Genomic DNA, 25,507 nt, shown 5'->3' on the forward strand with positions numbered 1-25,507 from the left:
TTGATGTTACTGCACTACTGCACTACGGCCACACATCCACTACTTATCACTGACTGCCACTTTCGAATGCACATCTGTTGTTTGGCTTTGTGAATTCTAGTCGCCAACGTAGCTAACGTGCTGCCGTCGCTTGTGCCCCAAGAATGAGACCAGTTTGGGAACTTTTTGGGCGGACGATGTATTTCGGACCACACGCTGTAAACATGTGCCGCAGACCTTCATTTACAACCTGTCGATGACTGACTTCTGTTTTAATTAAGCACGCAAACATTTTCACTGGTTTCCGACGTTTGCCTACGTATACAAGGTAAAAGTTGTTTCATTGTCTGTGATAGTGCTACCTTTTATATTATCGCTGACGTAAATTTTAAAGGCGTTATACTCGTAACTGAAGTATTTATGGCATCGTGTTGCTCAATCCACTGGGCTCCTGTAGCTCACATATGTCGGCGATAACTACAAACTGACTTTCCATGACATATTTGTAATACTATGTGACAACTGAGAATCTAATAGTCACATCAGGATCTAATAGATCAGTTTCCATAATAACCGACGATGGACGAAGTAGAGAGAGTACAAAATGAGAGCATTTTTGAAAAAGATAAATATATCTGAATACAAATTTCAGTCTTAGGAAGTGTTTGCAAAAGGTCTTTGTGTGGTGCGTAGCGCTCTTCGCGTATGAAACGTGAGCGATGAACAGTTTAGATAAAATAAAAATAGAGGCGTTTGATATGATATGAATGCTGGAGACTTGGTTGTCAGATCTTATAGCTATTGAGAGAATATTAAATCAAATTGGGAGAAAAGAAATGTATGGCACAACTTCAGTAAAAGGAAAGATCACTTGATGCTACGCATTCCTTTTCATCAAGTAACATTAATACGGTACTGCGATGTAAAATTGAGGGTAGAATTTGTAAAGACAGACCAAAGCTTGACTGTAGAAAGCAGATTAAAATCGATGTAAGATGCAATAGTTATGATGAAGATTCCACAGGTAAGAGTAGAGCGGAGAGCACCATCAAACCGGTCTTCGAATTGAGACCATATCTAAACACGATTGCATCCATTTATTTTAGTCACTATCCGAATACATGTTTTTACGATATCATGTATGATCTATGCTCGAAATTTTAACAAATGAAGTATTGTTGATACAACGGTTTACACGCCAGCACACAACTAACATAAAAGAGTATCGGAATTTTATCACTGATTCCTTATTTCTACTTCGTCTTTCTTTAGTTTATTCGAATTTCATATTCGTTGATCAGCGGACTATCCGTTCAACAAAAATTGTAAAACTTCTTCATTTTCACAGATATTATCGTTTGTATCCGTTCACCCCTAATATTCTCCCTTTGAAACTAAGTTATCTTTCCTTCATTTATATTTCCTTTTAGCTGTTTTATTTTTGTATTAATAATAAATAACAGCATTACGAATTTTCAGTTGCGTTTTGTACCTGTTCCTACAGATTTTCTGGCACTGTTAATTGAAATACCTAAATCTGCTTGAAGCTGGTACATGACCGTGGCAAGTGGATAAGGGTGATAGGCTCGGAATTATAAATGTTACAGCAGTATTAGAGGGCTGCGTGCCAAACGGTGGGAATTTAGGTTGCATGGGTCTAAAAGTCCGTGTTGTGTTTTAACATAGCAAAATGAATTTATTTCTTAGCACAAATGTGAGACAATCAGTTGTTCGTCTCAAAAAACTAATGAGGGGTAATTTCTACATGGGTCAACGTCAAATATTAATCGTCATACTCTCCACACTGGTGACCCACGTAACATGCAGCACTGCAGTCCAAGACACACTGCAGTGTTGCATGTTATGTAAGCCAGCACAAATTCTGATTACGGCTATTATTGAGGGTCTGGCCGCGCTGAGGGCGACCGCACAGCCTCTGTGTTTCTACCACCACCATTGACTTCCATTACACGACTACCGTAAAGCTAACATCACTGACGCAGTGCACGCAGGCGCATCGACCTCTATAATCGATACCTACAAGCACTCGTGACCTTACCGTTGTGTATTTACAAGTCACAGCTTCGTCACCAGGCTCTTAATTATTTCATAAAAAACTTGCCTGCGGTCAGTCCGCCAAAAACGCGTAACTGTGATTTTTGCTAATGATTGCAAATATTGTTAAATCTTCTTATATTGCCAAGTTTTTCATTTATTTCATTGTCTCAATGCCACTCATTAACTTTTTTTTCTTTTTTAATGCATGAGATTTTCAGGGTATCTTCCTCTTTCGATGTTAACGCTTTCGTTGTTTATCATTCTAACGCATGCTTTGGGAACTCATCTTCTAACGTCGATTCTGGTTAACTGTAGACAATGTAAAAGAGTTACCTATAGCAATTGTTTCTCCCTATCTTCCCAGTACTTTTTCTCTCCATTGCTCTGCTGTTGGTTTTGTTCCTTGGTGAAGTGTTTTCCACATTTCTTGTCTTTCTCTTGAAGGCTATTGAATTTTCTTACTTGACATCGGATTTTTTTTATGTTTTGAATGTTTTCTTCGGTTACGATCATTTCTCGGAAGTATTCAAGAGCATCTTTGCTCTATTGATGTTTCGTATCTCTGTTAGAAAAATATTAGAAGTTTCTTTTAGTTAATTTATCGTCCACAATTATTTTAACATGTCTAAAGAAACTGACCGGCATTTTCAGTACTGCGTCTAAATGTGCATCTGCATCTACACCTACATGGTTACTCTGCAGTTCACACTTAAGTGCCTGTCAGAGGGTTCATCGAAACATTTTCATACTACTTCTCTACCATTCCACTCTCGAATGGCGTGCGGGAAAAAGGAACACCTAAATCTTTCCGTTCGAGCTCTGATTTCTCTTACTTTATTGTGATGATCATTTCTCCCTACGTAGGTGGGTGTCAAAAAAAAAATTCGCATTCGGAAGAGAAAGTTGGTGCAGTTTCGTAAATTGATCTCGCCGCAAAGGCAACCGCCTCTGTTTCAGTGACTGCCACCCCAACTCGGGTATCATATCAGTGACACTCTCACCCCTATTGCGCGATAACACGAAACGCGCTGCCCTTCTTTGCACTTTTTCGATGTCCTCCGTCAATCCTACCTGGTAAGGAACCCACACCGCGCAGCAATATTCCAGCAGAGGACGGACAAATGTAATGTAGGCTGTCTCCTTAGTGGCTTTGTCGCATACTCTAAGTGTTCTGCCAACGAAGCGCAGCCTTTGTTTCGCCTTCGGCACAGTATTATCAACGTGGTCTTTCCAATTTAAGTTGCTCGTAATTGTAATTCCTAGGTGTTTAGTCGTATTGACAGCCCTTAGATTTGTGTGATTTATCGTATACCCAAAATTTATCGGATTTATTTTAGTACCCATGTGGACGAACTCGCACTTTTCTTTGTTTGGTGCCAATTGCCACTTTTCGCACCATACATAAATTCTCTCTAGATCATTCTATAGTTGGAATTGATCGTCTGCTGATTTTACTAGACGGTAAATTACAGCGTCATCTGCAATCAATCTAAGGAGACTGCTCACATTATCACCTAGACCATTTATGTAAATCAAGGACCTATGACACTACCTTGCGGAACGTCAGTTATCACTTCTGTTGTGCTCGATGATTTACCGTCTATCACCACGAACTGTGATCTCTCTGACAGGAAATCACTAATCCAGTTACACAACTGAGACACTACTCCCTATCCACGCAATTTGATTAATAGCCGCTTGTGAGGAACGGTATCAAAAGCCTTCTGCATATCTAGGAATATGGAATAGATCTGAGATTCCTTGTCGACAGCACTCATTACTTCATGGGAATAACGAGCAAGCTGCGTTGCACAAGAACGATATTTCCAGAATCCGTGTAAGTCACGTATCAATAAGTCATTTTCTTCAAGGTGATTCGTAATGGTCGAGTACAGTATGTGCTCCAGAATCCTACTGAAACTTGAGGTCAATGATATGCATCTGTAATTCAGTGGGTTACTCCTATTTCCTATCCTGAATAATAGTGTGATCTGTGCTACTTTCCAGTCTTTATGACCAGACCTTTCGTCAAGTGAGCGGTTGTATATGATTGCTAAGAAAGGCGGTGTCTGCATACTCTGAAAGCAACCTGACTGGTATACCATCTATACCGGAAGACTTGCCTTTCTTAAGTGATTTCAGTTATTTCACAACACCTAAGATATCTACTTTTGTGTCACTCATGCTAACAGGTGTTCTGGTTTCGAATTCTGGAATATTTGCTTCGTCTTCTTTCAGGAAGGAATTAGGGTAAACTGTATTTAGTAACTCCGCTTTAGTGACACCTTGTGCTTCACTTCTTCCTCTTTATCGTCGCCTTGTCCCACGTCACGTAGGGTAGGCGTTGCTTTTCTGGATTCTTCTCCTCCATAGTACTCTGTCCATTGCCTCTTCCTTCTTCCATCCTTTCTCTCTTAGGTCCCCGGATACCTTATCTTTCCACGTCCTCTTCGGTCTTCCTCTCCTTTTCGCTCCTTCTATCTTTACGTCTTCAACTCTGTTTCCAATATGCTCTTCCCCTTTTCTCTGTAAGTGTCCGTACTACCTTCGTCTGCTCTCTTGTATCTTTTTCCCCATGGGTCTCACTTTCACAGCTCCTCAATCTAATTCTGTCCTTCCTTGTTACCCTACACATCCACCTCAGCATCCTCATTTCCGCCACTCCCATCTTCCTTTCCTGGGCTACTATGAGTTGCCATGTCTCTGTACCGTATATCATAGCAGGCCTTACCACCGACTTGTACACTTTCCCTTTCCACCCAATTCTCACCTTCTTGTCACACTACATTCCACTCATTTTCCTCCAGTTGTTACAGCCGCAATTTATTCGGTGTTGTATCTCGCTTTCCAGTCCTCCGTCCCTCTGTATCTACAACCCCACGTATTTAAATTTGCAGACCGATTTCAGCTCATCATCCTGGATCTTGCAAGACCTCATCTGCACATCCTTCAGTGCTAAATATTCTGACTTTGTCCTGCTAATTTTCGTCCCTCTTTCTTCTAGTGCCTTCCTCCAATCCTCCAGCTATAGTGACACCATCATCTGCGAATTTGAGATTTTTTAAAAATTTGTTGTTGCCATTTTATTCTAAGGCGGGTACCAGAAGTTTCGAAAGATTATCTTCTCCTTTTTCCCTATTTCGATATGTCTCCTACTTTGAGATTGGTATTCATTCCGCTGCATACAGCGCTTTAAATTTTATAGTTGTTTAGCAGTGTCTGGTTTTCAAGTTATGATTGCTTTTTTTGGATGTGCCCTTGGAGAGTTAACGTGCCATCTCTGTCTAAAATTTATCAGTTTCCTTCCTTCATCAGTCATAGGCTTGAATGATTTCTCCGAGGTACTTAATGTTTTGAACTTTTTTGTCGTTTCTGAAACCTGTTTTCTGTTATTGGGGGATATTTTATGCTGCTTTGGATGTCGAATGTTGTGGAGCTGCTTTTTCTTTCATCTGAGAACTTTTATTTGGGTGATAGCTCATATCACGTCTTTGCCAATGACTAAAAGGTCACTCAGAAAGGCCGGGCTATTAATCTGGATTGCCGGCCGGTGTGGCCTTGCGGTTCTAGCGCTTCAGTTTGGAACCGTGTGACCGCTACGGTCGCAGGTTCGAATCCTGCCTCGGGCATGGATGTGTGTGATGTCCTTAGGTTAGTTAGGTTTAATTAGTTCTAAGTTCTAGGCGACTGATGACCTCAGCAGTTAAGTCGCATAGTGCTCAGAGCCATTTGAACCATTAATCTGGATTGCTTTGAAGACAGCATTCGGGGACTCAGAGCACAAAGGAATGAAGTCCATCTTTGGTCATTCTGGACTTATCCCAGTTTTAGGTACTATTTTAAGAGTACAAAAGATTCAAATCCAGATATTATAAATACGTGCAGCATTATTGACAATATTATTCAGCATGAAAGGAAACAGTCTTTTGTTCAAAGCACAAAGGGAAAATTTCCAGTGCCACAGTTTCCATGGGTTTTTTGTCGGTATGTGAGGTCTTAGCAAAGCAGACAGATGATGATTATGAGTAATGCTTCTGAAGATATGGAATACATCGGAATATCAGCATTCTAGCGCATTAAACTAATAACTACTTTCCCAGTTTGACAAGTGCGGGTTACCTAAGGAGTTAACAGCCAGACCGGGCTCTTGAGCTTCAATTTATAAAATCAATATTTTATGGTACTTCCGCAGTTGTTGTGTATTGTATTAGCACATTTTCCTTCCAATGCAGGAGAGGACACCGTTGCTGAGGAAGGTGGTGCCTCTACAGCAGTTGAAATTATGTATTCAATCAAGAAAGAACGAAGAGCGGAGGAAGCAGACATTTCAGCACCCTGAGAAATGGAAAAGGAATACTAGGCATCAGTTGTGGAAACTGCGGGCAGGAGGATGCTACAAGAAAGTGCGTGAAAGTTTGAGTTAAAAGCCTTTCTGCTAACACCCACTGCTGCAAGCTGCAATGACTCTATCGGCCTTAAGAAGAGGGGAGGGAAAGAATAAGAAGGCAGTTTTGAAAGTTGGGAATAATTGATTGCGAAAAGTAGTGTCCTGTGCTTTTATGCAATTTTCTACGCTGGACAGCAGCTCGTTGTCTGTGTCAAAATATTGTCTTTATATACAGCGGTTCATTTGCGCAGAGATCAGAACTAGAGGGAGCCAAGTCCGTGTCTGTATGGTGGGCGATCAAACACTTCCTAACGAAAAGGCTGCAACAGCGTCCTCATTGCCACTGCGGTGTACGGCCGAGAGCTACAGTGTCATGAAGAAGGAACTACATGACAGTTACATTAAGTGGGGTTGCATGAAATCGGGGGTATATCTGTCGGCAGGCAGCCACACATGGCAGAGACAATATTTCCTAGGCGTCTTTACGTGCTAATTTCTTCACTTTCCAAACAGATCTCACACATCGGGCCGCATTACAAACTTGCCACAAACTTTCAGCCGTGGAATGGAAAAAAAGGGCATTTGTGTTCATTGTCATTGAGCTCACAGTGCTGTACATGTCTGTGGTTTCGTCGTTATTCTTTACTTGTAGTAGTTTTTCGATTTTCTGTTGTGGACATAAAGGCACATAATGAAAGTAAAATTATCTCCAACCTTCATTTCGTAAGAATGGTGTTGGAAGGATCCAGGGATTACGGGGCTGGAAATCACCTCAAACATATCTCCAATAGGGAATCACTTCATAATCCTATCAACTTGGTTGTATTTCTTCAGCATAAGCCTGCTGTAACCCAGAGTGGGATAAGAAATTAATAAACAGTACTCGTCATAAATTCTGGAGATTTTTGGGTATATGGAGGAAATCATATCTACCTGATAAACCAAGCGAAATTCTTATGTGGAAATCGCCTCCCATTCTATCGCGTCTGGAAAATTGTTTGAACCAATTCCAACTCTCTGGGGTCCCACTGAAATAATGCAAGCAATACTAGCGTCGAAATCACAAACGGTTCACTTTTACTCCTCTCCAGGGAATCAAATATTATGGGAAAAATCTGAAAAGACCATCATGTTCTGAGATTAATCTGTGTTGGTGACACCTTGCCAACACAAATCAATATAACTGACAGTAAGTGGAGATACTCAAGTGCTGGAAAAATTGCAGAGCGCATCTGTGCAAAGCTTCATCGGATTCTTTCTGTGGTTTCCATTTCGCGGCAGATAGTTCTCTACTCTCCGAATAACCCTCGCATTTCATTCCTTGTAGCAAAGGTTCAGGAGTGGATTAAAAATACAAGGTGAAAGGATATCAATGATACGATTCGCTGATGACATTGCTATCCTGAGTGAAAGTGAAGAAGAATTAAAGGATCTGCTGAACGGAATGAACAGTCTAATGAGTACACAGTATGGTTTGAGAGTAAATCCAAGAAAGACGAAGGTAATGAGAAGTAGTAGAAATGAGAACAGCGAGAAACTTAACATCAGGATTTATGGTCACGAAGTAAATGAAGTTAAGGAATTCTGCTACCTAGGCAGTAAAATAACCAATGACGGACGGAGCAAGGAGGACATCAAAAGCAGACTCGCTATGGCAAAGAAGGCATTTCTGGCCAAGAGAAGTCTACTAATATCAAATACCGGCCTTAATTTGAGGAAGAAATTTCTGAGGATGTACGTCTGGTGTACAGCATTGTATGGTAGTGAAACATGGACTGGGGGAAAACCGGAACAGAAGAGAATCGAAGCATTTGAGATGTGGTGCTATAGACGAATGTTGAAAATTAGGTGGACTGATAAGGCAAGGAATGAGGAGGTTCTACGCAGAATCGGAGAGGAAAGGAATTTGTGGAAAACACTGATAAGGAGAAGGGACAGGATGGTAGGGCATCTGGTAAGACATGAGGGAATGACTTCCATGGTACTAGAGGGAACTGTAGAGGGCAAAAACTGTAGAGGAAGACAGAGATTGGAATACGTCAAGCAAATAATTGAGGACGTAGGTTGCAAGTGCTACTCTGAGATGAAGAGGTTAGCACAGGAAAGGAATTCGTGGCGGGCCGCATCAAACCAGTCAGTTGACTGATGAGGGGGAAAAAAAAAAAAAAAAAAGAAAAAAAAAAAAAAAAAGCAACTCCGTGATTACAGTGGGCGAAATATTACTTTCGAGGCCTTTTTCAGTCAGATCCGTTTATAAGGTATCGTAAAAGAGTTGGCTTTGCAATTCTTCAACGTATTAGCTTCAAATATTTCTTAAGGATTGAATTGAGGTTTGAACCTCTATACACAATAAAATGATCTCGTGTTCCAACTGTTGTATCGGCCAAAGTACGATAATTAAAATGTTACTGCCTCTTACGAATTTATGTCAAGATCCGAACGTAAAGTTTCAGCCATAGATAACGAATTCCTAATTCCTGGTCTTAAGAGAGTCTTACTTAGCTAATGCTATCGATTTCGGTTTAGTGGAAAAATCCAGTGAGAAAATTTCGCACGTTTCATGATTATCGCTAGAAAAGCACAGGAAATGCACCTTAGGTTTCAGGTAATTGGAATGCAATTCTCAGACTTACTATCCACCAGAAACTTGGGGAATTCTACATCTACATTTATACTCCGCAAGCCACCCAACGTTGTGTTGCGGAGGGCACTTTAGGTGCCACTGTTATTACCTCCCTTTTCTGTTCCAGTCACGTATGGTTCGCGGGAAGAACGACTGCCGGAAAGCCTCGGTGTGCGCTCGAATCTCTCTAATTTCGCATTCGTGATCTCCTCGGGAGGTATAAGTAAGGGGAAGCAATATATTCGATACCTCATTCTGAAACGCATCCTCTCGAAATCTGGACAGCAAGCTACACCGCGATGCAGAGCGCCTCTCTTGCAGAGTCTGCCACTTGAGTTTGCTAAACATCCCCGTAACGCTATCACGCTTACCAAATAACCCTGTGACGAAGCGCGCCGCTCTTCTTTGGATCTTCTCTATCTCCTCCGTCAACCCGACCTGGTACGGATACCACAATGATGAGCAATACTCAAGTATATGTCCAACGAGTGTTTTGTAAGCCACCTCCTTTGTTGATGGACTACATTTTTTAAGGACTCTCCCAATGAATCTCAACCTGGTACCCGCCTTACCAACAATTAGTTTTATATGATCATTCCACTTCGAATCGTTCCGCACGCATACTCCCAGATATTTTACAGAAGTAACTGCTACCATTGTTTGTTCCACTATCATATAATCAAACAATAAAGGATCCTTCTTTCTATGTATTCGCTATAGATTACATTTGTCTATGTTACCGGTCAATTGCCACTCTCTGCACCAAGTGCCTGTCCACTGCAGATCTTCCTGCATTTCGCTGCAATTTTCTAATGCTGCAACTTCTCTGTATACTACAGCATCATCCGCGAAAAGCGCCGCATGGAACTTCCGGCACTATCTACTAGGTCATTTACATATATTGTGAAAGGCAATGGTCCCATAACACTCCCCTGTGGCACGCCAGAGGTTCCTTTAACGTCGATAGACGTCTCTCCATTGAGAACAGTATGCTGTGTTCTGTTTCCTAAAAACTCTTCAATCCAGCCACACAGCTGGTCTGATATTCCGTATGCTCTTACTTTGTTTATCAGGCGACAGTGCGGAACTGTATCGCATGCCTTCCGGAAGTCAAGGAAAATGGCATCTACCTGGGTGCCTGTATCTAATATTTTCTGGGTCTCATGAACAAATAAAGCGAGTTGGGTGTCACAGGATCGCTGTTTCCGGAATCGATGTTGATTCCTACAGAGTAGATTATGGGTTTCCAGAAACGACATGATATGCGAGCAGAAAACATGTTCTAAAATTCTACAACAGATCGACGTCAGAGATATAGGCCTATAGTTTTGCGCATCTGCTCGACGACCATTCTTGAAGACTGGGACTACCTGTGCTCTTTCCCAATCGTTTGGAACCTTCCGTTCCTCTAGAGACTTGCGGTACACGGCTGTTAGAAGGGGGGCAAGCCCTTTCGCGTACTCTGTGTAGAATCGAATTGGTATCCCGTCAGGCCCAGTGGACTTTCTTCTGTTGAGTGATTCCAGTTGCTTTTCTATTTCTTGGACACTTATTTCGATGTCAGCCATTTTATCGTTTTTGAGAGGATTGAGAGAAGGAACTGCATGGGGTCTTCCTCTGTGAAACAGCTTTGGAAAAAGGTGTTCAGTATTTCAGCTTTACGCGTGTCATCCTCTGTTTCAATGCCATCATCATCCAGGAGTGTCCGGATATGCTGTATCGAGCCACTTACTGATTTAACGTAAGACCAGAACTTCCGTAACAAGAAGAAAATAAAGTTGATGGTTGTGGCCCCAACTGGCTGACCAATTGATGGATTCATTGTGAAATACAATCTTCTTTTGCTGTAATGTTGAAGCAGACTTGAATCCCAATGCAGAATTTGACTAAGTTGACATAACAAATAAGCCCAGTCATCCCTTGACATACTTTGTTACATCTATCCTGATACCAAACGTCGAGCATTACCAAAAGCGAAGAAACGGAACATTGAGGATTTACTGCTATATATTCTCTCTGTACATCATTGTTTCAGCAACCTACAAAGTCACACAGCCACAACAGCTTCCTCTGCTTTGTAAGAATGAAGACATGAAAGTGAATAGACTTTTCTTTGAATCTGACTTGCACAAGTCCCTGTTTGTAAATATTCGTTGTAAGCAGTCACACGAAATAAAATTATAATTACATATTCAAGTAATGTAGTTTCTTTACTGTTCATCATCATCATCATCATCATCATTTAAGACTGATTATGCCTTTCAGCGTTCAGTCTGGAGCATAGCCCCCCTTATACAGTTCCTCCATGATCCCCTATTCAGTGCTAACATTGGTGCCTCTTCTGATGTTAAACCTATTACTTCAAAATCATCCTTCACCGAATCCAGGTACCTTCTCCTCGGTCTGCCCCGACTCCTCCTACCCTCTACTGCTGAATCCATGAGTCTCTTGGGTAACCTTGCTTCTCCCATGCGTGTAACATGACCCCACCATCTAAGCCTGTTCGCCCTGACTGCTACATCTATAGAGTTCATTCCCAGTTTTTCTTTGATTTCCTCATTGTGGACACCCTCCTGCCATTGTTCCCATCTACTAGTACCTGCAATCATCCTAGCTACTTTCATATCCGTAACCTCAACCTTGTTGATAAGGTAACCTGAATCCACCCAGCTTTCGAGCCCATACAACAAAGTTGGTCGAAAGATCGAACGGTGCACAGATAACTTAGTCTTGGTACTGACTTCCTTCTTGCAGAAGAGAGTAGATCGTAGGTGAGCGCTCACTGCATTAGCTTTGCTACACCTCGCTTCCAGTTCTTTCACTATGTTGCCATCCTGTGAGAATATGCATCCTAAGTACTTGAAACCGTCCACCTGTTCTAACTTTGTTCCTCCTATTTGGCATTCAATCCGTTTATATTTCTTTCTCACTGACATTACTTTCGTTTTGGAGATGCTAATCTTCATACCATAGTCCTTACATTTCTGATCTAGCTCTGAAATATTACTTTGCAAACTTTCAGTCGAATCTGCCATCACAACTAAGTCATCCGCATATGCAAGACTGCTTATTTTGTGTTCACATATCTTAATCTCACCCAGCCAGTCTATTGTTTTCAACATATGATGCATAAATAATATGAACAACAGTGGAGACAGGTCGCAGCCTTGTCTTACCCCTGAAACTACTCTGAACCATGAACTCAATTTACCATCAACTCTAACTGCTACCTGACTATCCATGTAAAGACCTTTAATTGCTAGCAAAAGTTTGACCCTATTCCATAATCTTGTAGAACAGACAATAACTTCCTCCTAGGAACCCGGTCATATGCCTTTTCTAGATCTATAAAGCATAGATACAATTCCCTGTTCCACTCATAAGACTTCTTCATTATTTGCAGTAAGCTAAAGATCTGGTCCTGACAACCTCTAAGAGGCCTAAACCCACACTGATTTTCATCCAGTTGGTCCTCAACTAATACTCGCACTTTCCTTTCAACAATACCTGAGAAGATTTTACCCACAACGCTGATTAAAGAGATACCTCTGTAGATGTTACAAACTTTTCTGTTTCCATGTTTAAAGATTGGTGTGATTACTGCTTTTGTCCAGTCTGATGGAACCTGTCCCTACTCCCAGGCCATTTCAATTATCCTGTGTAGCCATTTAAGACCTGACATTCCACTGTATTTGATGAGTTCTGACTTAATTTCATCCACCCCAGCCGCTTTATTGCACTGCAATCTATTGACCATTTTTTCCACTTCCTCAAATGTGATCCTATTTCCATCATCATTCCTATCCCATTCTACCCCAAAATCTGAAACATTACTGATCGTATTTTCACCTACATTGAGCAACTCTTCAAAATATTCCGTCCATCTGCCCAAGGCATCCACAGGATTCACCAGCAGTTTTCCTGACCCGTCCAAAATGCTTGTCATTTCATTCTTACCTCCCTTTCGAAGACTGCTAATTACACTCCAGAATGGTTTTCCAGCAGCTTGACCCATAGTCTCCAACCTGTTTCCAAAGTCTTCCCACGATTTCTTCTTGGATGCTGCAATTAACTGTTTGGCTTTGTTTCTTTCTTCAACATAACTTTCTATGTCTACCTGGGTTCTGGTATGTAGCCATTTTTGATACGCCTTCTTTTTCCTTTTACAGGCTGCCTTGACTGTATCATTCCACCAAGCTGTTTTCTTCATCCTACTTTTACACACTACTGTTCCAAGACATTCTTTAGCCACTTCTAGTACTGTGTCCCTGTACCTTGTCCATTCCTTTTCCAATGACTGTAATTGACTACATTCAACTAACTGGTACCTTTCTGAGATCGCTGTTATGTACTTGTGCCTGATTTCCTTATCCTGAAGTTTCTCCACTCTTATCCTCCTACATATGGACCTGACCTCTTGCACTTTTGGCCTCACAATCCCAATTTCACTGCAGATTAAATAATGATCAGTGTCATCAAAGAATCCCCTGAATACACGTGTGTCCCTCACAGCCTTCCTGAATTCCTGATCTGTTATTATATAGTCAATGACAGATCTGGTTCCCCTGCCTTCCCAAGTGTACCGGTGAATGTTCTTATGTTTAAAAAGGGAGTTTGTGATTACTAAGCCCATACTGGCACAGAAATCCAAGAGTTGTTTCCCGTTCCTGTTGGCCTCCATATCCTCTCCAAATTTACCCATAATCTTTTCATACCCTTCTGTTCGATTTCCAATCCTGGCGTTAAAATCACCCATGAGCAGAACACTGTCCTTGTCCTTTACTCTAACAACTAAATCACTGAGTGCCTCATAAAAACTATCCATCTTATCTTGATCTGCCCCTTCACAATGCGAATATACTGACACAATCCTAATTTTCTTGCTTGACACTGTCAAATCTATCCACATCAGTCGTTCGTTTACATACCTTATTGCAACAACGCTGGGTTCCATTTCTTTCCTGATGTAAAGCCCTACACCCCATTGTGCTATTCCTGCTTTGACTCCTGACAGGTAGACCTTGTATTCTCCCACTTCCTCTTCTTTCTCACCCCTTATCCGGATGTCACTAACAGCTAAAACGTCCAGCCCCATCTTACTTGCAGCCTCTGCCAGCTCTACCTTCTTCCCAGAGTAGCCCCCATTGATATTAATAGCTCCCCATCTCATTACCATTTGTTTGCCAAGTCGTGTCTTAGGAGTCCCTGGTTTGTCAGTTAGAGGTGGGACTCCGTCACCTGCAAAGGTCCGAGGCATTTTGCTCTGATTGTTGCCAGCATCATATTTAAAGTACCAGGGAAGCAGGTTGCTAGCCTTACTTGCCCCGAGTCCCATTGGGTTTTACCCCTAACGGCTAAGGGACTGACCGGTGGATTTGATAGTCTTTGCCATATGAGCACAAAGGTGACCATGACTCAGAATATGTCCGAGATACCCAGCCTTATTCCAAAGTAACTGGTATCCCGACTGTCGGGACCACTTACTTGGCCACTCATACGTTGCCCGTGGTTCATGAACTAGGACATGACTACAGGAACCCACACCATGAACCACTGTTTCCTTAGTAAAATCTTTAGAGTAGAATAACGAGGAATACGCTACTACGGTACATTCAGTACAGAAAAGAATGGAGTTAAAAAGTTTAGTTTCCTATTCCTGGTAGTTTGTAAAGCACTTACAATTACCCTTTTTCTGTGTGATAATACATGATACAAAATATCTTCCACCATTCACAACTGTTGAAATGACGTAAACGTTCTTCTCTAGTTTATTTTTTTTTCAGAACTTGGTTATTGTTTCGAATTAAATGATCAACACTGCCTGTAAAAAAGAAAATAAAATTTACGATCGGATTCGCATAAACTGAAGACGCATCCTCATATGAGCTTTACAAATGTGGGTTTTCTTACAAAGAATTTTTAACCATAGTCTGAAAAGTAGTATTATATAAAAATACTTGAGAAGACTCACTAAGATTCCTTTTAAAAAGTCATAGCGGAAATGTAACTGCACTGCGTAAAGGTAAATATACTCCGCATCATTCACGTCAAGTTATAAACAAATAGCGTGCTAAAAGCGGTAGTTTATAGTTAAAATGAAGGGGATAGCAGAACCTATAGAAAGAAAACCTGGATGAAAACCAAAGTTGCCAAACAAAGCTGTAGACTAACACTGCATCTAGACGACCTCTTTCTATCAACCCCATAAACGAGAAGAGTCTTACCATGTCACGAGCAGGAAGGTGCACGAAGACTTTTCTTAGCGGGCAGTCGCAACACCATATGTTCTTTTTGTAAAATTAAGAAACCACTGAACAGTAGCTTAATATGGAATCTTTTAGCCGCATAGTTCCTTATCTGATGTTTCAGACTCGAGGATCCTCCCCCACTCTCGTGTAACACACCGATTTCATTATTACAAGTTACAACAAATGCTGGAACGTTATGTGTTCCGAAATCGGTCAGGTACACACAAAACATGACGGATTAATCAATTGTTGTGCGGTTTCTTCATTTTACAAAATGGACAGGTAGGTGGCTGAGCGGCAAAAGGGAAGGCAATAAATCCTCAAATGTTTGTGAAATCCAAAGAGATCAAACTGCTGAGGTCATCGGTCCCTAGACTTACACACTACTCAAAGTAACTTATGCTAAGAACAACACACACACACACACCCATGCCCGAGGGAGGACTCGAACCACCGGCCGGTGTGGCCGAGCCGTTCTAGGCGCTTCAGTCTGGAACCGCGCTGCTGCTACGGTCGGAGGTTCGAATTCTGCCTCGGGCATGGATGTGTGGTGTCCTTAGGTTAGTCAGGTTTAAGTAGTTCTAAGTTCTAGGGGACTGATGACCTCAGATGTTAAGTCCCATAGCGCTCAGAGCCATTTGAACCATTTGAGCCAGGACTCGAACCTCCTGCGGGAGGGGGTAAGGCAATACTGACGGCTTTGCAATGAGCAAGACGTTTACAGATGGCGCCAGTGGCGACTGAAACAAAACCTTCGCTATAGAAGGTGCAAAGGATGGGAGCCTGAACTATTAACGATATGCAATACAGTGTAGTAAACATTCGAGGCCGTTTATCGGTATATTTAAAGTGGACAGCTAAAATTTAAAATACTGATAAAGTCAAAGAAAGAATTTGTATCATCACTCAGGCTGTATGAATATTTTACATTTTAACTATTCACGTTTGGTACTCTTATGAATGGAACTTATTTTTTTCTCTACTGTGTTATATATTTTTGTAGCTTTGGATATGTGCAACTCCCCCCCTCCCCACCCCACTTTCACGCATTCGTTGGCGACGATGTTGTCCTCTTAGCCGCTGGAGAATCTGTAAACACTTTTCGCATTGCAGAGCCATCAGTACTGTCCTGTCTGCTACCGCTCAATCAGCTCTCTCCACATGACACTGTGACGCTATTCTTGTTTGGAGGGGTTCATAGACTGATATTGCCAATGTGCGTTACTAGTCTACTTCGTTTGGCCAGTTTGGTTTTTAATCCGGTTTTATTTATACAGGTTCTGTGACCGGCCTTAATTTTAACTACTGTCTATTGCGTTTAGTGGGCTAGTTGTTTGTAACTTGATGTGAATGATGCGGAGTGACTCTAAGGCAGTTACCTATCCTCTATGAGTTGTTAAAAAGAATCTCTGTGAGTACCACTATTCAGTGTTACATTTATTCTTCAGACTATTATTAAGAGTTCTTCGTTAAGAAATGTTTCCTTTTTAATTTTGTACAGATCGCCTGAGGATGCGTCTTCAACTGACGCAAAACGGGTTGTGAATTTTTATTAAAGTGCGGACCATTTCATTCAAAATGTTGAAATGTCAGTGTGGTTGCCCGCAATGTAAAATAACTTTATTAATGTGAACCTGATTCTTTTGCACACTGAACGCCCATATTGCAAATGTCACGTGGTTACTTTAGACTTCGTGCTGAATCCTCTCCGAGACGTAAACTATTTTTTTCCTTAAAACTTACAGACTGACACTAGTACAGCACCCCACATTTGTTCAGTACCTGTTTTTTTCTTCTCAGTACGGTCGCGCAGACGCATGCTCACCTGACGAGCGTCTCCCGCGAGGCCCAGTCGCGGTTCCTGAGCAGCGAGCGGCCGCAGAAGGCGGCGGCCAGCAGCAGCGAGGCGGCGCCCACGGCGCACAGGCGCGCCCTGCAGCCGCCGCAGCCGGCCCACAGCAGCTGCGCCCCGTAGCAGGCAGCCAGCACCGCGCCCAGGCTGCGCACGGCACGAGTTGGGCGTCAGACACCACCAGCCTAGGCGACATCTGCACTCACATCTAGAGGGCGGGCAAGCGACAACAGGGGGAGTCGAGTCCAGTCAAATAGAACCACAGGTGTTAAATGCGTCGTTGGGGAGCTACCTCCACAAAACGGCAGCCGAACAATGACCAGCGTATGGAATTTTTCGCAGTAAATGAACGTGTTTGAGTGTGTCTAGCAGTTCAGGATTGTTCGATTAACTTGCTGCGGTGTCATGCTGCCGTTGAATTTCTAGACTTTCTCAAGTATGCGTAGACTGCAGCAGTTTTCCTGGTAGCTTTGGGCAGTTAGCATTGTGACTGTAGTACCTGTACCATAGGTGTGTTGCATACCTATCGGGCGTTACGTAATTTCGATCGCTTTGTTTTCGTAAGCGACCAGTGTTTTACCAGATTACCGTGGAAACCGGAAGCGATGAATCGCCTGAAATTTGATTGGGGATACATAACCTAGGGAACATTATTGTTCTGCGCAGTTATCCTCCAGTCTGTTACTGAAACAGCATTTATAGCAAAATGAAATTGTCAATATTCAATACACGTTTTATTCAAAAATTTTAACGTGAAACATAGCGATGTTGTAGAAAAGTAATAAATCGGTGCATATTTATCATATTGGGCTGGAAAACGCTATTACCCAAAAAAATACCGTTTCTATATTTCGCAGAACTTATGTATCTACATCTACATCTACATACATACTCCGCAATCCAATATACGATGCGTGTCGGAGGGTACCTCGTACCACAACTAGCATCTTCTCTCTCTGTTCCACTCCCAAACAGAACGAGGGAAAAATGACCGCCTATATGCCTCTGTACGAGCCCTAATCTCGCTTATCTTATCTTTGTAGTCTTTCCGCGTAATATAAGTTGGCCGCAGTAAAATTGTACTGCAGTCAGCCTCAAATGCTGGTTCTATAAACATGTTTCTGTTAATCATAAACCACTTTCAAAAGGTTCAAATGGCTCTGAGCACTATGGGACTTAACTTCTGAGGTCATCAGTCCCCTAGAACTTAGAACTACTTAAACCTAACTAACCTAAGGACATCACACACATCAATGCCCGAGGCAGGATTCAAACCTGCGGCCGTAGCAGTCACGCGGTTCCAAACTGACGCGCTTAGAACCGCACGGCCACACCGGCCGTAAACAACTTTCGCTCTTATCAATAATAACATGAATCTCGCCTTGCTGATGAGGAAGAACATTCTATTTCGTAGTAAAAACAACAATACTACGAGCGCCGTTCTGTAACTAGTGCAGCAAATATTTTTCTACGGCCATTTCGGTTGAAAAATGCGGAGTTAGTTGTGGGACTTTGTGGAATATTTCCGCCTCAGCCGCTATAGTTCCATGGAATTCTGATAGATGGCGGCGCTATACGTAGCCTCTAAGATGCCTAATTCCATTTAGGCTAATGCATTCCAAGCAGAGAGCTGCCATTCAGTTTCATTTGGTGGAAAACTAGAGAATCGCAAAATATATTCATAGGCGCTTGTAGAATGTCTACGGTGACTGGCAGTGAACAATATCCCGGTGCGTCGCTGGGCGAGGTTGCGCAAACTAGTACGATCTCGCAGTTCGACCAGCCGCACACATCTGTGCTGTCCTCAGGAAACTGAAGAATCGGCTTCATAGTGTTCGTCTCCACAAAAATGCAAACGAAATTCTCTCCTCCAAGACAAAGCAAGGTCTCACTCGAGCCTGCGCACTCGACAGTTTCAAATGGTTCAAATGGCTCTGAGCACTATGGGACTTAACTTCTGAGGTCATCAGTCCCCTAGAACTTAGAACTACTTAACGTAACTAACCTAAGGACATCACACACATCCATGCCCGAGGCAGGATTCGAACCTGCGACCGTAGCGGTCGCGCGGTTCCAGACTCTAGCGCCTAGAACCGCTCGTCCACTCCGGCCGACAGACTCGAGAGGAGGGCGCAAAACTTCATTGGACTGTTCACCCTCATCCATGCAGCAGCATAGCTCTCGCACCTGCCGACTTCCATCTGTTTGGCCTAATGGAGGATGCTCTCCACGGGAAGCAGTACGTGGATGTTGTGGAGGTTATTGATGCACCAAGACTTTGGCTCAGACAAATAGAGTGGTACTACAAGGGCATACAGGCCATCCCAACAGGGTAGCGTAAGGCCGTCGCATTGAACGGAGATTATGTAGAAAAACAGGGATTTGTAGGCAAAAGAGTGGGGAATAATATGGTGAGTTAGAATGCTGAATAAAACCAACCTGCTTCCAGAAGAAAAATTTGTAGCACTACTTATTGAATGTTCTCGTAATATAGATATTTTCAAGTTTGTACACGTAAACTGGAACAATATCAAGAATAATTGCTTAGGTTCTATGAAAACGCTGAAGTTATACGATTAACTTACTTTTATTACTTACACAATGCAATTCATATTTAGTAAGATTATGGAATACAGAATGGACTAACAGTTGATGATGTGCGGTTATAATTATGTGAACAACAAACATAAAGCAAAGAGAAATAGCCAGCTCCCAGTTTCTCTCTTATAGATTCATTTACGTTCCTTTCCCTACCAATGCGACCACCACTACCGGTAATCCTAAGATTTACTACGTTATTTATCAACTGCGACATAGTTGGTATTTACGTTATTTTCGTATCTACCAAAACGACCGAACCGTAGCCTTGATAGGGCGCAACTCTAAATGTGGCTGTAGTGATCCACTAGTTATATTATCTACACTTCGGAAAAGAATCAAAGGGTAACTTTTTTTAAAACCTCGTCATTTCTCTCCCTTGTGGCGCAGAAGTGTGAAACTTAATTAGAAGAGGCTTATTGCCTTCGGAAACGTGGGGCCCTGTGACTTCACCCTTGTCAGCGTTGGCCATTATATTGATGTTTTATTATAGTAGAATCAATTTTCGATCACATAGTGATCATCTTCAGTGCTGTACAGATTAAACTCAGACACTTAACTTAAACTCTCACGGGGAGCGTGCAAGGGATAAGTCCCTGTAGACGCACTATCCTCTGTGCCCGCGGTGGCTCAGATGGATAGAGCGTCTGCCATGTAAGCAGATCCCGGGTTCGAGTCCCGGTCAGGGCACACATTTTCAACATGTCCCCAATGAAGTGTATCAACGCCTGCTTGCAGCTAGGGTGTCCATTTAATTATCATTTCATTTCAGACACTGTCCATAAATCGATAAGAGTACTAGGGGGTGAAGATCTCTTCTGAACAGCACGTTGCAAGGCATCCCAGATACGCTCAATACCGTTCATGTCTGGGGAGTTTGGTGGCCAGTTGAAGTGTTTAAACTCAGAAGAGTGTTCCTGGAGCTATCTGGACGTGTCGGGTATCGCATCGTCCTGATGGAATTACCCAAGGCAGGCCTAATTGGCAGTGGACATGAATGGATGCAGGTGATCGGACAGGATGGAAACATGTTGCCTGGTCGGAGGAGACTCGTTTCAAGTAGGATCGAGAGGATGGCCGTGCACGGGTATGGAGTCAACCTCACGAATCCATGGACCCAGCATGTCAGTAGAGGACTGTTCAAGCTGGTGCAGGAGCTGTTATGCTGTGGGGCGTGTGCAGTTGGAGTGATATGGGACCGCTGATACGTTTAGAAACGACTCTCACAAGTGACACGTACGTAAACATCCTGTCCAATCACCTGCATCCATTCATGTCCATTGTGAATTAGGCCTGACTTTCGCAATTCCATCAGGACAATGCGATACCCCACACGTCCAGATAGCTCCAGGAACCCTCTTCCGAGTTTAAACACTTCAGCTGGCCACCAAACTCCCCAGATATGAACGGTATTGAGTGTATCTGGGATGCGTTGCAATGTGCTGTTCAGAAGAGATCTTCACCCCCTAGTACTCTTGCCGTTTTATGGACAGCCCTGGAGAATTCATGGTGCCAGTTCCCTCCAGCACTACTTCAGACACTAGTCGAGTCCATGCCACGTCGTGTCGCTTCACTTCTGCAAGTAATAATCAAGTAATCAACAGATAGTACGGAGTAGTTGCTTGTAGCATACGTATTTAGAATTCTGTCTTCATCAATGCTCAGTACTGATGTCTGTTGTACTATTTATAACTGTTAAATGTTCATTTGAATGCATGTATAACCTTTGATATCGAAGTGAGAGATAGTATCCTAAACTAAATTTGCCTCACTAGGTTACGTACTGCGCCTAAAGATAGCCAATTTATCAAGTTTGCAAATTAAATAGTAAGTACGACCGAAAGTGAAGATCGAACGCAAGGCTGTCTAGAAAATTGCAATTTTATGTCCTGTTGACGACGACAACGGTTCCATTAGAGATATAAGGCAAAGTTGTAATGGTAATTTTGTGACACTAGTACAAATTAGCTTACAAGCACGTTATAGGGATAGAAAAAGATAAAACAAGTTGAAAATGATATAGCGCCGTCCCACTACGCCACATGTGATATCTGAAAACTAAGTTCGTAGCTTGACAGCTCGATCGATGGAGGTGATTATATTTCCTGTCGTCGCAGTGCTCACGCCCGCTGATTGCTGCTCATGAAGTCTTCTGAAGGGTGAGATTTTATCTACGAACGAAAAGGAACGCGAGATATCGATCACACTTATAATGGATGTTGCCACAGAATTAGGTTGTTGTCGACATAACTTTCACTTGTCACTTTCATTAATGCTGAAGTCAAGAGCTCATTCAAATCAGTCTTCATTATCGGAAATTTCTGATCGTTATCCCTCCTTGCGGCAAGAAAGCAGAGCTAAAAGTGGAAGCCTCAATGCTATACTCTCACGATATGACTTCTTTTAATGATTCACGTGTTTTGGACGATGTACTGTGTACTGATTACTGTAAGAATTTTTAAAACAACGGAATTCTCACGGTGGTGGTGTAGCAGAGGTGTTAGCCAAAGTCGCATTATTATCAAACTTAAGTTGGAAACATTCTTGACGAGGATCTATTTGACACAGAATTGATCTAGTTATTCGAAAAAATATATTTGTGCTCATTTTAATAATGGAAGACTAATGAAGAAAAATTTTTATTTGTTGACCTACGGAAAGACGACAAATGTCAGACAGAAAAGAATGTTCAACATCTTGAAACGCCGAGCGGCAAGGCGACATCTAGTAGTTGGACTCCATTTTTATTAAACATTTAACCAAAATTTTTCTTCTTTCTTAAATGTATGCTTCTGCTTACCGTGGGATTCTCTGAGTACTTGCTTCCCAGATAACTACCCTTATCTCGTCATTCTCGTAGCCGTAGCAGAACATTATCCGTAAGTTATTTTAGGCAAAGAACGCTGGCATAGTGACATTGTCAGTGCCTCCCAGTGTTCACTACTTTGAGTAATTTGGGAGAGGGACAATAGTGTTTTAAAGGGAAGATTATATAAACAGCTGATTGTTATGACCGAACGAATTTAAGGCAAAATTGGAGTAAAATGTGGGCAGGATGAAGGGACACATCCTGAGACATCACAGAATAGTTCACTTGGTAAGAGAGGTAAGAACTTGTAGATTTAGATCATGGCCCGACTGCAGTGAACATTGAATTGAACGTCGGTTGTAGTAACTTTGGGGTGATGAATAGACGTGCACAGATTAGACTTAGAGCAGTTAGGCTGGATTAATATAAGAGTTCAACAAGATCCAACGAGGAGCTGTACATTTCGTCACGGATCATGTAGTCAGTGAGAGAGCTTTACGATGATGCTCAACGAACACCAGTAGCAGACGCTACAAGACATATGTTGATCATCAGTGAGATATTTACTACTACAGTTTCGACAGAATATGATCCGGGATAATTTGAGCTTTCCGACTACCTAAATCTACAAACTACCGTATGTGGGACGGTACCTTGTAAATACTGCTAGCCATTCCCTTTCCTGTTCCACCCTCAAATGCAGCGATGGATGAGCGACTGGCTATACCGATTCGTACGAACTTTAATATCTCTCACTTTGTCCTCTCGATCCTTTTACGAAATTCCCGCCTGTGGCAGTAGGGCCGTCCAGCCGTAAGCTGAAGTGCCGCTTTTCTTAATTTTCTCAACAGTGCTTCGCGGAAGGAACACTGTCTTCCACCCATGGGTTCCCATTAGAGATCACAAAGCATCTCCGTAGTACCTTGGTCGAAAGTGGTGGTGACGAATATAGCAGGACGCTTCTGAATTGCTTCGAACTATTCCTTTAGTCCTACCTGATCAGGATACCCTAACACTCTAACAGTACTCAAGAAAGGAACGCGACTGGAATAGAAAAGGGAGGTAACGACAGTGGCACGTAGGGTGCCCTCCGCCACACACCGTTGGGTGGTTTGCGGAGTATAAATGTAGATGTAGATGTAGATGTACTGTTCTATATGCGTTCTTACAAATAGATGTGCAGCACATTCCTAAAATTCTCCCAATGTGTCGAAATGGATCATTCACCTCTCCTACTACTCACCTTGCGATCTCGATCTGATTCATGTCCCTTGCACCTTTACGTCTGGATACATAGCAGATGTGACTGTATCAATCATTATATCATTAGTATTATATTCGAGGATCAAATGTATTCAATAATTTGTTATCATTTGCAGACTAGGACTTCTATTCCAGATACACCTCTTTTGTGGTCCTTTAATAAGGTTAGGTCTTAAAAAGAAAAAGTTTATTTGATTATATAAAATTAAGTAGTTGCTTTACATTTGTCCTACTCATATGTGTCTGCGTCTCCTACAGTCAATCAATAACGATACTTTCCTGTTTGCTGGGCATTAACAAACAGCCGCAGTTTGCTGCTCACCATAAGCGCAGATTGTTCATGCATATGGAGAGCAAGAGAGAATGGGTGTTGATCTTCCTGTTGCCGTAAATGTAGATGTACCTGCATTAAATCAGTCTTTTGACTCACGATTACAATAACAATAATATCAAAACAACAACAGCAAGGAAAACAACACGCACTCGAACGTACACGGATTGTACAAATATATGGAAAAACCACGTGAAATGCATGCATAAAGTTTAATGAAGATGGTAGCCAAGCTTGGGTGCTGTGCTGTTGCGTTTGACCACGAACGGCAAATGTCCAACATCCTCAGTATGTTGCAATGAGTGCATTAACGCAGAGCTAACTGAGTTCGAAAATGGTAAAATTCTTGTTTATTGAATTGTGGGCGCTCCCGTCATCAAGGGAGCCGGAGTGTTTAGAGTTTCAAGAGGCACCGTATCGAGGATTCATACCGCGTGTGGGGAAGTTTAAAAACGTCAACCATTTAGCCACAAAGCGGACGAAACTGTGTGTTGAGTGATTCTGAAGGACGGTCATTGACGATCACAGTGACGAAAACTAAGAGGATGACATAATCAAATGTCAGTGTAGAACTTATGCCGCACTCTCGAACTCTGTCAGTATCAAAACAACGCGAAGATAGCTCCACAATCAGGAAAATGCAGGGCGAGATGGAATCCCAGAACCACTCATCAGTGATGAAAAGGCTTCGAAAAGAAAAACCGGACGCTGATGCCACAAAATCTGGATAGTAGAGCAATGGAAGAAAGTTATTTGGTCGGCTGAGTCTTGTTTCACATTATCTTCAGGACGTCTATATGACCACAGAGAGAATCATGGCGGAGGTTTAGAGATGACTTTGGCATCCATATTATGGTATTCCAGGAGCCCCATGTTTATTCTGCATGGCTGCATTGTTGCCAAGGATTATGTGCGCATTTTAGCTGATCATAACGCACCAATGATACATTGATTGTTCCTCAATTGTGATACTGTGCTCGAAGACGAAAGGTCCCCTGTTCACACAGCTCGTATCGCCCAGGACGGTTTTTGTTGGGCCGGCCGTTGTGGCTGAGCGGTTCTAGGCGCTTCAGTCAGGAACCACGCGACCGCTACGGTTGCAGGTTCGAATCCTGCCTCGGGCATGGATGTGTGTGATATCCTTAGGTTAGTTAGGTTTAAGTACTTCTTAGTCCTAGGGGACTGATGACCTCAGATGTTAAATCTATAGTGCTCAGAACCATTTGAACCATTTGTTTTTGTTGGCACGAGGATGACCTGTCGCTAATTCGCGGGTCACAACTGTGATGTCGATATTATTGTCTCTTTGCGGTCTACTTTGGAAAGATAGCTACATAAACGTTACATACCTCCATCATC

General features: G+C 42.3%; 1 protein-coding gene across 1 annotated transcript in view; it reads right to left on the reverse strand.

The window, feature by feature from the left end:
• Positions 1–25,507, reverse strand: part of LOC126412939 (protein O-mannosyl-transferase TMTC1-like) — a 685,657-nt gene that overhangs the window by 125,012 nt on the left and 535,138 nt on the right. Inside the window, exon 11 of the mRNA XM_050082830.1 lies at positions 17,121–17,294. Coding sequence (XP_049938787.1) covers positions 17,121–17,294 — 174 coding nt within the window. The remainder of the gene's footprint in view (positions 1–17,120; positions 17,295–25,507) is intronic.

This window comes from Schistocerca serialis, chromosome 7 (genome assembly GCF_023864345.2).
Source record: "Schistocerca serialis cubense isolate TAMUIC-IGC-003099 chromosome 7, iqSchSeri2.2, whole genome shotgun sequence".
Lineage (NCBI taxonomy): Eukaryota > Metazoa > Arthropoda > Insecta > Orthoptera > Acrididae > Schistocerca > Schistocerca serialis.